This window comes from Triticum dicoccoides, chromosome 6B, assembly GCF_002162155.2.
Source record: "Triticum dicoccoides isolate Atlit2015 ecotype Zavitan chromosome 6B, WEW_v2.0, whole genome shotgun sequence".
NCBI classification, from domain to species: Eukaryota; Viridiplantae; Streptophyta; class Magnoliopsida; order Poales; family Poaceae; genus Triticum; species Triticum dicoccoides.
The window spans coordinates 20,371,106-20,385,001 of NC_041391.1; the positions used below are offsets into that span (position 1 = coordinate 20,371,106).

The window sequence follows — 13,896 nt, forward strand, 5'->3', positions numbered from 1 at the left end:
TACCGACGGGGCTGCGCTTGCCCGGCAGCACGACCTAGTATATGACTGCATCCACATCGACCGCCTGGTCCATCTTTACACTAGATTACACAATTAGTCTTAGGAGAAAACTACAGAGTCGAGTAAATGAGGGGACTTCTTCAAACTCAACAACCACTTTCAACTTCAGCAGTTGATTTAAATTCAGTTTCATGCTTGTGTGCATACAGAGACAGTGTCCTTCTGCAATTGTAGATAGCCTGTGAGACAGTGTGAACCAATCAGCCGAAATTTTCAAAGACCAAAAAAAAAACTCTGTAGAAATTAATTTGACTGATGTGGTACATGTACAGCTCTAGATTTGCATATCATGGCATCTTCCACTGGCTCGACTACAACTAACTGGAAGGCCTAGACAATGAATAGACATAATAAAAATGAAAAACAAAAAAACAGAAGATAGGGGGAGTGAGGAGAAAATCAGAAAGGAAATTATATATGCTACAAAAAATTGAACTTTCCATTTTCATTTTACATTGAGGCCATGTAGGCCTGGTTGTAGGAGGAGTCCATCTCGTGGATGATGAGGCTGGTTGCGGTGACCCGGACCCCGGTGGCGTTGTTGAAGAGGTACACCCCAGCGTTGGCATAGATGGCCTCGGTCGGGTATACCCGCGACGTCACCGTGGACCTCCCGCCCATGGCAAAGCTCTCTATGATGGAGTGGTCCACCAGAATCCTCACTGACAGGTCCTCGCTGTTGAGCACCGGCACAGTGTTGCCAACGACCCTCTTGACAATGTCATTGGCGCGAGAAGAGCGCATCTCGTCATGGCAGAAGTGTGTGCGCAGGCTGCCATCAAGGCCCCTCGCTACATAAAAATAGACGGCGGTCCGCTCTGCATCCCCACCATGGTGCTTGGCGTCGGCGAGCACCAGGAGGCCGAAGGGTCCGAGGGCGCCTCGGCCAGCCGCCCCGCCACTGGTGCTACAATTATAGCCGATGTCGGCCTCGTTGGCTGCGGCGACATCTAACGGGTCGATGCGGAATGAGGCCTCAATGTCAAGTTGAGTTGCGCGATGGAGGCTGAGCGGGAAGACAGAGCCGTGGTCGACGGTGATGCCCTGTAGGTTGGTGGAGTTGGTCCGGAGCGTCTCCAGCTCCTCCACTGGCCACTGCAGGAGGTTGCTTCCTGTCTTGGTGTCCAGCACCACCGTGCGAGGGATCGACTGCAAGATAACAACATACGACATCAATTAACAATTGATAATTATACAGCAAAGAATCCTAGGCAGTATCAATCATTGACAACAAAGAAATAAGAATTTAGGTATCATTCACCGTCTGAGCCGAAAGAATTGCTAACTAACCTTGGGGTAAGCAGACAAGACAACCCTTTTCCTTCTCTAATCCCAAATTGGTTGGTACTAGCAGAAATTATTTAGTAATTTAGTTTGTTGTTAGCACCAAATTGCCAACCTTTGCCTGCCACTAGACCACATGCATATGCTACCACATGATTGCCTGTTGGGTATGCAGAGTTTGTTTGTGCGACAAACCCTTTTCTTGTGTAACCCGAGTTTGGTTTCGTGCTAAAAGAAATTGTTATCAACAAACTGGCAACAGATTACCAATCTTGGTATCCCAACAGTAGCTGCAACTAGCTTCAGCTGTATGCAAGCTCAAGGAAGCTAAGAGACACTTGACAACGAGACGGCAGCAACATTGCTTTAGCTGCCATATATGATGCTATCTATCCATGATTCATCCTTAGTGGCTGCTATTATCATTTGCATGCTTTGGCCATGGCCCACCTGGCCATGCCATCGTGCCGACGTGTCTATGGAACCCAACAAAAGGTGTTTGCAACGCTCCTAACCATGCAAATTAAATTCACAAAAGCAACATTTTCTTAAGAATCAATTAACAGGTTAATCAACCAATTGATTTCACTAACTTTGCGCAACAAGAAGATGTTGAAAGTGTCAAGTACCTGGAGGGACGCCCATCCCTTGGCTACGTCGGCGCGCTCAGAGTCGGTCTCGCCGACCCACCCCCATAGCACCCGCCGCTTCTTCGCCGGATCGTAGAACGTCTTAGACGCATAGAACTTTCCCCAATCATACCTCAGCCCAACGCCAACATCGGCGTCGGTGTCCAATGGGGTCCACATGTTCTTTGCCGCGTCGTATCGCCCCAGCGCGTAGTAGTCGTGCCTGTCATCATCCGAGCTCTCCTTCATCACGTGCAAAACATCGTCGCCTCCATTCGTGGACGCGACCGCCACCGCGTCCGTCATATCGATGCCGCTTGCACCGCCGACCGGGTATAAGTCGATGCACTCCCACATCCCCGTCCCCGGTACACGGTGAAGCAACCCCGGGACAAGCTCATAGTCGATGAAATCCTTGGTCTTGTAGGTCATCACCATGCCAGCATGGCGGTCATCCTTGGAGCCGATAACAAGCCGCCATGTGTCATTGGAACCGTCGAACCACGCAGTGGTCGGGTCCCGGAAGTCCTTCTCCCCGACGCCCGGCGGCGGGTACATCACCGGATTGTTCTCATACTTGGTCCAGTTGGTTAGTAAGGGATCGGAGGGGTCGGTAGGGAAGGCAAGGCATTGGACCTGGACGGAGGCGTTGGTGGAGCCGGTGTAGAGCATGACGATGCGGCCGTCTGGGAGGACGGTGGCAGAGCCCGACCAGACGCCATTGATGTCGTACCACTGGTTGGGGGACATGGCGACGGGAAGGTGCCGCCATCGGAGCAAGTCACGGGAGGCCGCGTGACCCCATGCGATTTTGTTTCCCCAAATTGCGCCGTCCGGGTTGTACTGGTAGAAGAGGTGGTACCATCCCTTATAGTACACGGGACCTGCATTTGCATGGATATGATTTGTATGAGAATCCTGTAACTGAATTATTCAGAGTACATCCTGGCTTTATCTCTATCAACTAACAACATTAGAGCAACAAGTATTTACCATTGGGGTCGTTCATCCAGTTCTTCTCGGGCTGGAAATGGAAGCCGGTTCGCTGCCACTGGAGCATGGCATTGCTCCACGGGAACTCGTTGCCGCCGGCGTCCACCCCAAGCATGCCGCCATGGGCGCCGGCGCCGGACGTCTTCTCGGAGACACCTGACTCAGGGCCCCGGCTGCTGGTGCTCGTAGGTACCGCGTCGACCTCGGTCCGGTGGCCGGACATAACAATGCCAGAGGCGGGCAGCTCGCTGGCGAGCCTGACCCCGGCGAGCGCGGCGACAGCAAGGAGCACCGCGGCCAAGGTCAGGAGCATTGCGGCGCACACCGGCCCGGTCCGGCCTGGGCGCGCGCGCCCGGCCTGGGCCTCGCCATCGTCCAGCGGCAGCTGCGCGTAGGAGCACGGCACCAGCGCCGGCATCGAGCCGCGGTCTCTGGTCTCCATTGACATGGAAAACAGACGGAGGAGACGAGGGATGCCTCGATCTCCGCAGAATCCAAAGGAGGGAGAGGAATGGGTGGGACTGACCAATTATCACCTCTGCTAAACTTGACAAGAACGAGGAGAATGTGTGTGCCTGTGCGTGTTTGCCGAGGAGCTCCGCGCGCGGGTGCCATTTATAGTCGCCACCCCACTGCCTCAACGGCGCACCTGCCGCGGCCCCATTGGCCGGCGGCGGCCGCGGCGCGGCGGGGCTGGATCGTCTGTGCTAATCATCATCCATCCATCCAGGCCATGTTATCCAGCTCGATTATGATTACGCCCTGTCGCACTCACTGATTGTTCTCCCAGAACCAACTACTCGTTGGCTCAGGCTGGATACGTGTTTGTACATGTTCAGATCCTTCCATGCATATATGATTGAGTTGGGTCGGTTGTTAATTAGCGAAAGACACTCTTGCTCTGTGAATATAAAACCTGTTGGATTGGCCGGCCGGCCACGTCAGTTTAAACTCTTCCCTTCATGTTAACTAGTAGGAGTAGTATTGATTTTTCTTAATATGGTTCGCTAGCATTGCTAGAGCATCTCTAGGGACATGGAGTATTCGCTCCCGAGCTCATATGCTCCCTGGTAAACAGTAATTCAAAACAAAATATTGAAACAATTCAATTTTTTTTTGCTTTTTTGTGGTAAACTTTGACAAATTTTTGTATGCTTGCAAAATTTCATCACAAAATGATATTCATGGAAGTCGTGGCAAAAAAATAAGCAAAATTAATGTTCCAAAAATGCTAGTTTTGGAAACATTTGGAGTGCTAATTTTTCGTTTGCCATGCCTTACTTGGATGTCATTTCGAGGTGAAATTTTGCAAGAATATAAAACATTTCTCAAAGTTTCCCACACAAAAAAAATAGATTTTTAATAGTTTTTGAATTTTACTGTTCATATGGAGCATTTGAGCTCAGGTGCAAAATAGAACTTTTGCATCTGTGGTCCATCTGCAAAGTTAGTTACCAAGAACCTAAGCTGTCAAAAATGAGTTACTAAGAACCTATCTACAAAACATTCATAATCAAACATAGCAGAACACCAGAGGTAATAAAACTTACAACTAGGTCTGTCGACCATTTAATGATGACTACAAGCACTAGATCGAAGTGAAGGTGGGCTGCCGGCTTCGCCACTCCCTCATCGCAACCGGCAAACCGTTTTGTAGTAGACAGTCAGGAAGCCCTCCCAAAATTAACTCTTCAACCTTTTATTTTTTGTGGTAATTCACAACTATTTTTGCAATGAAGCAATAATTATTATTTTCACAGTATTACATAAAACTGGAAAATTAAACATTTTGTAATCCATTTTTCATTACGTCTAACACCTTGCGTTCGTCGCCAGCCGTAATCTAGGGGCCTGAGGGAGCTCGATGTGGACACCACGGTGGCCGACGAAGAGCGGAGGCAGAGATGTGCGATGGCCCAATGGCCATCCTCGGCCACGAGCAAGGCCGCCTCTCCACTCTAGAAGTGGTGGCCGATGATCAATTCTTTTGACCTATGATCAATTTGTTTGGGATGGAGTAGAGGTGCTCTTTCCCACAGATGAATTAGGTAAGGAGAAAATTTTCTTGACATGGAACTAGTGCAATTAGGCCGAGCAGCTAATTAAAATTTTCCATTAGCTAGCGGCCATGTGCATGTCCTAGTCAAGAAGCCATAGATTCCGTTGAGAGAGAAACAGGGCCCGCAAGGCCGAAACCGACGGGCTGCTCATGGTCATGGGACTGTCCCAGCCAGCCTAGCTGTAATCTACTCCTTCGGTGGGTTACACACTCTTTCACATACGAAAGCTTCCTTTTCCACATCTCGAAACCAACGACAAACAATAGAAGATGGAGAGGATGTGTGTGTGGTTAAGCAATGCCAAGTGGCAGCGACCGTTTTGGCCATGAAAAATGCCACCATTGCATTGCACACACTGGCCGCACGCCACACGCATACTCCTCCAATGATGATCCGCGACGTGCTGACTCACCATTGTCTGGGACAGATTCTAGAGGCTGCATCAGAGCCAGTCATCAGCTGGCTAGTTAGGCTGGTCACAATGGACAAAAACATAAGCTAGTAACTTACACACTTCCCTAGACTATGTTACTATCTCCATAGTGAGTAGGAACATCTATTTAGTGTCATGCAATGATGTATTTATTAGGTTATAGACTCATTGTTTCTTGGAGTGTGTGATGTTCCGGTAACTTAGCTAGTTACTACAAGCACCTCTCTCTTCATTAAATACGTGCCACATAAGCAAAGTTATATTGGAGTGTGTGATGTTACTCCTAAGTTTCTCCCCATTGTGACCAGCCTTAAGCAAGCAACAAGTAGTGGTCCTACACTCCTGCTGCTTACGCATGATGATGCTAACCACCAGCAAGTAGCAATCAGTAGTAGCTAGGGCTCAACACATAATACTAATCAGTCAGAAGAAACTAGACAAGAAGGGTAATTAAATCTTATTTTTGTGATCGTAATGTTATTTTTGCGATCGTAATGGTAATGGATAGAGGGAGAGGGGATGTGTGGTGGTGGTCACATATGTTTGTCCTAGGAGGACGGCCATTTCCACGGAACCAGTCAATCGAGAAGCTTTGGCAGATCCAGCATCTACATCATCACCCGTACAATAATGCCCAACAATGTATCGAGTTCTATTGGAATTAGGATAGAGACCTTTGCGCGATCGATGCGGTGCATGCCGGTTAAAGCATTTCTTCTAATTCTCTCTGAGTTGAATGAAACCTAGTTACTCCTGGCTGTGGATCACTCCACGTGTTAGCACTCCATCTGGCAAGTGCCACATCATGTCACTCGATCAATCGATCAACAGGCGACAACGTGTCGGCGGAGCATTGTTCATTGAAATTTGCACTGCAACGATGCTGGCTCGATGTTGCAGAATGTCCGGAATGATGCTGACAAGGACTAACAACGTGCATTGGATCATGGATAATGCGGACGACCAGAAGCAATGGCGTGTAGCAAATGCCAGTTACCAGTAACATGCACAAAAGGTCCATTCATTTGAAAAAAGAAAAACACAACAAAACCGTGAATCAATAGGGGATGATAGTTGATATAATCAGAGATAAAGAGAGATCCACAATATAAAAAATGTAGCCCCTTGTGTGACACTGTCCTAGCGATCAATAGATGTCCTTCTGCATAAAGTTAACCCTACAACAATTCTTGCGGTCTTGTGGACCCATCAACATCAACATGGCAATAATATTGTTCTTGCGGTCATAGTGATGGGATTTATCCACTCCATACAATTGAAGCCACCCAAAATTCCTCGCCATGGCAGGCGCCAATTGTCGCTCCGCCCTGACATGCGCTATTTCCTCCTTACACTTATTGGACGACACGTCGGCGAGAGTTGTGAGCCCGACTATTTGCCCAATCAGTGATTGGGAAGAAGGAGAGACATGCAGTGACAATGAGCACTACTGGCAACGATTCGACAATGAAGCTTGCCATGGAAAATAATCCACCTAGTTGATCCTATTGCAAGACCACTGCCACCTAAAATCATGACTACTCTCCCTTGTACTCGGTGATTTCCGGACCAGACATACCCCATACTATTTTCACCACATTGACGCTGTTATTGAATTTATATAGACAAAGTCAATGATGTACTTAGACTTAAACCTACATGAACTAGTACTTAGCCTAGCCTAAACAAGGTACACGTACACAGCTAATCTAGCATAGCATGAACACGGTCACACAGCTAATCTAGCATAGCATGGACACGGTCACACACTAGTGCAGCAACGTCCTATACAAACGGTTTGTTCCCTCTTTCCACGACATATTTTTGAATTGTCTTGTCGGTGTGGGCGATAGAGGGGGGGGGGGCATCCCAAATGACCCAGAAAATCGTCGGTGATAGAAAGTAAGAATGCACACGTTTGGCAGGACTAAGGGTATGCTATGCCCGCATCTACCTCAAACATGAGTCGTCACCCAACCATTTGTGACATATGAAATTTTCCAAACGATCCACCCTTGCTACTCCCGTGGGATGACATTATCATCGCACGCGCTATTCGGTGGTGCAACGTTTACGATAGGATGTACGAGTGCATTTGTAAGTCGTATATGATAAATGATCTATCACAAACATTTAGTTATATAATACCGCCTGTGATAGGATGTAAGAGTGTATACAGTTGTCCCTATAAAACTCTATGCGAAGTTTGAATCTATCCAACACGTTGCTTATGGATTCCACTGAGAGAGATGCAGGCCCCACAAATGATTCGACGAACCGAAAACGATGGGTTGCTCATCGTCATGGTGGCCCATCCATCTAGTAGCTTACACTCCTCCAATTTACTCTTTCCGTGGTTACATCCTCTCTCACGCATACGAAAGCCTCCTTTTCTGCAGCACCGTTCTGGTCACGACTAATTATTAGAACGTCCCTGGTCTACTCCTGTCCATCGACCAACAATTAGTGGCCTCTTCTTCTGCCACCACTGCATTGCACACACGCCACATGCAACGTTGAGTACCAGCACACTCCAATGACGATCCATGGCGTGATGACTCACCATTGTCGGGGAGAGATTCTAGAGGCTGTACCACAGCCAGTCAGCAGCTCGTTAAGCAAGCAACAAGTTCTGGAGAGACATATTAGTTCGTAGCAGCTACTCTCATACTGTTCCTCGTCCTGCTGCTGCATGATCACACCAATAGCAATTAGTAGTACCTTCGGCTTCTCATATATTTATGGTTGGGCTTAATCTCGGCTTCTCATATATATATGTTCAGTTAAAGTGTTGTCATCCGATTCTATCCGAGTTGAATGGAACCTTGCTACTCCTAGTTATGGATCACTCCACGTGTAATCCATCTGGCAGGTGCCACATCATGTCACTCCATCAAGCGGCCAACAGGCAACGATGCTTTGAGAGTGCATTATTCATTGAACTTTGCACTGTATAGACGCAAGCTCGACGCTGGAGAGCGTCCGAGATGATGCCGACAAGGCCTAACAACATCCATTGGATCGTGAATGATGCGGACGACAGGAAGCAATGGTACGGGACGAATGACAGTTACCTGTAACATGCACACAAGATTCATTTGTTCGAAAGAAAAAAAACAAAGCAAAAACATGAACCGGTAGGCGATAGTGGATATAAGCAGAGAGGAAGGGAGAGAAAAAAACATCGTGCATGTGTGTGTGCCCGAGTGTCATTGTCCTAGCTACACTATCTTTCTCCATCCAGAGGCACGGTTTGTTGAAGATTCATCGACACGAGGCAGTACAATAATGTGGGCGAAGGTTGGGACCATGAATCTATCATCAGACTCAATTTTAGCCTTGCAAATTCTCACACCTATCCATGGAATCCAAACTCCTGGTTGTGGCTCACGCCATGTGCCGCTCCATATGGTCCATACCACATCGGATGTCCTTTCTCTTTTTGAGGTGGACACTCCAAAACTGTGTGCTCGACAATGCGACTTGAACGATTACTCAAACGTTCTGCGTTGCCAAGGCAGCATGACATATGGCAACCGTCGGTACAACTAGGAATGACTTAGGAGGCACGTGACAAGGATATCGGCAATAGTTATATATGATCATGATGAAGCCGACCACGAAAATGAACGCACATGCGCGTTGTAACCTTGAAAATTTGAACTTAACGCTCACAAGGCGTCTAAGACATGGCAGCATACTATTGCAGTTGGCAATGATTATAAGTACTACCATAGCGCACACCTATCGACATTCAAGCTAACCACCACTAGAATGGTTGACCTAATCAACTCTGCTGCTAGGTGGCCACCTTAGTTTTTGACCCCACCCATGCTCACCGCGTGATGTTGCCCACTTGACGTCCACATATCAACACTAGTAGACGCGTGCAAAAATATATGCAAAAATGCGCAATTAGAAAAAGATAACTTGATAAAGTTTTTTTGGGCACGCACACACGGATGTGTGTGGTTGTTACCTTGTTGGCTCTTCGGTTGCGTCTATCCGTCTTTGTCAAGGACAATTTCCTCGGACCAAACTTGCAAGCAACCAATGCAAGATGCAATAATGCATCGTTCAATGTGGCAAGGATTCTGTTCCGTTTGTCGACAACACGAACATGACATGAACCACACAAAACCACCTACATGCTTTTTTTTTTCTTGCTGATTAATTGGGTTTCACAGTTTACACATTTCTGATAAGTTAACATGTGCTTCCTTCGTCCAGGTCTATTAAGGCCCCTCTTATTTTGCCTCAAAATTTGACCACAAAGTTAACTAATAAAATGTAAACTATACGTGACCAAAAGTATACCTTAAAAAACCCTCTTTTGAATACAAATTAAAATACTATAATTTGTTAGCATACATTTTATATTTAATTAGTCCTATAGATGGTCAAAGTTTAACCCAAAATATTAGGGGGCAGTAAACCCAAAGGAGGGAATTAGTAGACAGTACTATGGTTTAAATTTGCATGTCTATCCCCGCCAAAAGACAAGAAAAACAAAAACTGTCTATCAGTGAACTAATTGTTAGAGAATATTATCACAATGATTTTTATAGAAGAATTCTTAGCATTAGGCACTGCATTAGTTTAACTTTCTAGAGACGGCGAGCACACAAGAATAGAATCACATGGTTCTCTCACACCATTTGACATGCATGCATCAAGACAAGAACTGGTATGCATGGCAGCACCCATGGCGCCAGGTCAGCAATGGCGGAGGCGACAGATCGACGCCGCTGGTGGCCAATAATCACGGCCGTCAGGTGGGTGGTAGCCAGGGACACAGCTAGGAGAGGACCGAGAATCTTATCACCGGCGCGTTTGATTTGCCAGCTCAAATTTCCCAGCCCAATCTTTCTCTCTCTATCCATCCAATATACTAATCCAGATGCAATGTTCTCCCTGGGATCATTGACACTTTTCCATGAGTGTAAAACAACGGCAAGACTACTAAAAAAATATGAATACAACACCTACTCGCACTGTAGAAGCGATGCAACGAAGAAATGAGAGATCTTCCTTTGTGTAAAAACATGAGTACAATATGCTATCTATCACTTTTTTCTAAACAAAGAAAATATCTTTTCCATTTTCTTTTTACAATGAGGCCATGTAGGCTTGGTTGTAGGAAGAGTCCATCTCGTGGACGACGAGCCTGGTGGTGGTGACCCGGGCGCCGGTGGCATTGTTGAAGAGGTACACCCCGGCGTTGGCGTAGATGGCCTCCGTTGGGTACACTCGTGATGTTGCCGTCAACCTCCCACCCATCGCAAAGCTCTCAACGATCGAATGATCCACAAGCACCCTCACTGACAGCTCCTCGCCATCGAGCACCGGCACGGTATGGCCTACGACCCTCTTGACAATGTCGTTGGCACGAGATGAGTGTGTCTCATCATGGCAGAAGTGTGTGTGCAAGCCGCCGTCGAGGCCCCTGGCCACATAGAAGTAGACGGCAGTACGCTCTGCGTCACCTCCATGGCGCCTGGCGTCGGCAAGCACAAGGAGGCCAAAGGGGCCGAGCATGCCCCGCCCTGCGGCACCACCGCTTGTGCTGCAATTGTAGCCCACATCAGCCTCATTGGCGACGGCAATGTCTAGCGGGTCGAGGCGGAATGTGGCCTCGATGTCTAGCTGGGTGGCGCGATGAAGGCTGAGTGGAAAGACGGAGCCGTGGTCAATGGTGACGCCGCCAAGGTTAGTGGAGTTGGTCCGGAGCGTCTCCACCTCCTCCACCGGCCACTGAAGGAGGTTGCTTCCCGTCTTAGTGTCCAGCACCACCGTGCGAGGGGTCGACTGCAGCAATGCCAAAATAAAACATTAATTAACCATTGACTATAATTAATTATTCAGCAAAGAATCCTAGGTATCAATCATTGACAGGAAAGAAATAGTGTAACTAACCGCAGGGTAAGCAGACAAGACAACCCTTTTCCTTGTCTAATCCCAGTTTGGTTGGTACAACAAAAAATATTTAGTTTTTAGTTTGTTGGTACTACCAAATAAACAACTTTTGTCTGCCACTAGATCACATGCTACCACATGATTGATTCATGGGTATGCAAAGTTTGTAGGACACACCCATTTCTTACCTAATCCCACTTTGGTTCATGCTAACAGAAAATTGTTTATACTTATTGTTATCCAGTTATAGTTAGGTACTTGCACCAGATTACCACCAATCTTGGCACACCACTAGGTTGAAAGTATCTGCAACTAGCTTGAACTATGTGCAAGCTAAAGGAAGCTAAGAGACAATGGACAACCAGATGACAGCAACATTTCTGCAGCTGCTATCTATCCATGATTCATCCCATGTGGCTGCTATTATTATTTGCACTTCCTTTTCCTTATCTAATCCCAGTTTGGTCTGTGGAACCCAGCAAAGGAAGCATGCAAGCTCCCAGTCAATCAAATTAAACCACTCACAAAGCAACATTTTATTAATAATCAACTAGTGGAGGTTAATAAATCAATTGACTTTGACATCTTGTACAAGAAGAAGATGATGAAGATGTCAAGTACCTGGAGCGAGGCCCATCCCTTGGCGACGTCGGCGCGCTCGGAGTCGGTTTCACCAACCCACCCCCATAGCACGCGCCGCTTCTTTGCCGGATCGTAGAACGTCTTGGACGCGTAGAACTTCCCCCAGTCGTACCTTAGCCCGATGCCGAGATCGGCGTCGACGTCCAGCGGTGTCCATGTGTTCTTCGCCGCGTTATACCTCCCCAACGCGTAGTAGTCGTGTCGGTCATCGTCAGAGCTCTCCTTCATCACGTGCAACACATCGTCAGCGCCATTGGTGGACACTGCCGCCACCGCGTCCGTCATGTCAATGCCCCTCACGCCTTCGACCGGGTATAGGTCGATGCACTCCCACATCCCCGTCCCCGGCACCCGGTGAAGCAATCCGGGGACAAGCTCATAGTCGATGAAATCCTTGGTCTTGTAGGTCATGACCATGCCGGCATGGCGGTCATCCTTGGATCCAATGACGAGCCGCCATGTGTCATCAGAGCCGTCAAACCATGCAGTGGTCGGGTCCCTGAAGTCCTTCTCCCCGACACCGGGTGGCGGGTACATCACTGGGTTGTTCTCATACTTGGTCCAGTTGATTAGCAATGGGTCGGAGGGATCAGTCGGAAAGGCGAGGCACTGGACCTGGACGGAGGCATTGGTGGATCCGGTGTAGAGCATGACGATGCGGCCGTCGGGGAGGACGGTGGCAGAACCTGACCAGACGCCATTGATGTCATACCATTGGTCCGGAGACATGGCAACTGGGAGGTGGCGCCAGCGGAGGAGGTCGCGGGACGCGGCGTGGCCCCATGCTATCTTGTTGCCCCAAATAGCGCCGTCCGGGTTGTACTGGTAGAAGAGATGGTACCACCCCTTGTAGTACACCGGACCTGCATTTGCATTTTGCATCAAATAAATGAGTCTTACATCAATATAGTCACTACTCAATGTAATATGCTGGAGGATGGAGGAAATGTTACGTACCGTTGGGGTCGTTCATCCAGTTCTTCTCGGGCTGGAAGTGGAATCCGGTGCGCTGCCACTGGAGCATGGCATTGCTCCACGGGAACGCGTTGCCGCCGGCCTCCGCGCCCAGCATGCCGCCGTGCGTGGCGGTTCCGGACGTCTTTTCTGAGACGCCAGACTCAGGCCCCCGGCTGCTGGCGCTCATCGGCGCCGCGTCGACCGTGCTCGGGTGGCCGGACATGATGACGCCGGCGGCCGACAGCTGGCCCGCGAGCCTGACGCCGGCGAGCGCGGCAACAGCGAGGAGCACCGCCGCCGAAGTCAGGAGAATAGCGGCGCACAGTGGCCCGGTTCGGCCTGGGCGCGTGCGATCGGCCTCCGCATCGTCCAGCAGCTGGGCATAGGAGCATGGCACCGAGCCATGGTCTCCGGTCTCCATTGAAATAGAAAGAGATCGGCGGAGGAGAAGGAGGACACCAGACAAGGGAGAGGAATTGGTGGGAGTGATCAATTATCACCTCTGCTAAGCCTAATCTAAACAGCAGATGAAGCTAGGTGTGTGCATGTGCGTGTTCGCCGTGGAGCTTCTCCCTTCTGCGTCTGGTATTTATAGTCTCCATGCCACCCGTTAACGGCCTAGCTGGCGCGGCCCCATTGGCCGCCGGTGGCGCCATGGGCCCCGGCTGTCAGTGCTAATCATCGTTCATCCAGGCCATGTTACCCAGCTCGATCATGATTACGCCCTGTCGCACTCGTTGTTCGGTGAAACAAACTATAATAATACTACTAGCCGGCCCGTCGGCTCAGGCTGGATCTCATGCATCTGTACATGTTCGGGTTCTTCCATGCATGATCCAGTTGGGCTAATAATTGTTATCTAGCCGAAGACACGCTTGCTCTGTTAATACTTCCTCTGTAAACTAATGTAAAGTAGTGATCT

The 13,896-nt window shown here is 48.7% G+C and overlaps 2 protein-coding genes across 2 annotated transcripts; both read right to left on the minus strand.

Moving 5' to 3' along the window:
- Positions 1-270: 270 nt before the first annotated feature.
- LOC119323480 (sucrose:sucrose 1-fructosyltransferase-like) lies at positions 271-3,567 on the minus strand. The gene is made up of 3 exons (XM_037597149.1): positions 2,967-3,567; positions 1,974-2,857; positions 271-1,209 (listed from the first exon to the last, which is right to left on the minus strand). Exons 1-3 carry the CDS (start codon positions 3,412-3,414, stop codon positions 511-513), a joined length of 2,031 nt encoding a protein of 676 aa, XP_037453046.1. The 5' UTR covers positions 3,415-3,567; the 3' UTR covers positions 271-510.
- Positions 3,568-10,458: 6,891 nt separating this feature from the next.
- On the minus strand, positions 10,459-13,528 carry LOC119323113 (sucrose:sucrose 1-fructosyltransferase-like). The gene is made up of 3 exons (XM_037596690.1): positions 12,975-13,528; positions 11,997-12,880; positions 10,459-11,267 (listed from the first exon to the last, which is right to left on the minus strand). The coding sequence occupies exons 1-3, from the start codon at positions 13,393-13,395 to the stop codon at positions 10,569-10,571; spliced, it is 2,004 nt and encodes a 667-aa protein (XP_037452587.1). The 5' UTR covers positions 13,396-13,528; the 3' UTR covers positions 10,459-10,568.
- Between the last annotated feature and the right edge of the window lie 368 nt (positions 13,529-13,896).

What these genes read in the sequence shown, in the direction of transcription:
- LOC119323480 (XM_037597149.1), bottom strand. Translation starts at nt 3,414, where the DNA reads ATGTCAATGGAGACCAGAGACCGCGGCTCGATGCCGGCGCTGGTGCCG. An exon ending in CTGGATGAACGACCCCAATG is followed by an intron (nt 2,858 to 2,966) that starts GTAAATACTTGT and finishes ATGCAAATGCAG; the next exon opens with GTCCCGTGTACTATAAGGGA. An exon ending in AGGGATGGGCGTCCCTCCAG is followed by an intron (nt 1,210 to 1,973) that starts GTACTTGACACT and finishes GTTATCTTGCAG; the next exon opens with TCGATCCCTCGCACGGTGGT.
- LOC119323113 (XM_037596690.1), bottom strand. Translation starts at nt 13,395, where the DNA reads ATGGAGACCGGAGACCATGGCTCGGTGCCATGCTCCTATGCCCAGCTG. An exon ending in CTGGATGAACGACCCCAACG is followed by an intron (nt 12,881 to 12,974) that starts GTACGTAACATT and finishes ATGCAAATGCAG; the next exon opens with GTCCGGTGTACTACAAGGGG. An exon ending in AGGGATGGGCCTCGCTCCAG is followed by an intron (nt 11,268 to 11,996) that starts GTACTTGACATC and finishes GCATTGCTGCAG; the next exon opens with TCGACCCCTCGCACGGTGGT.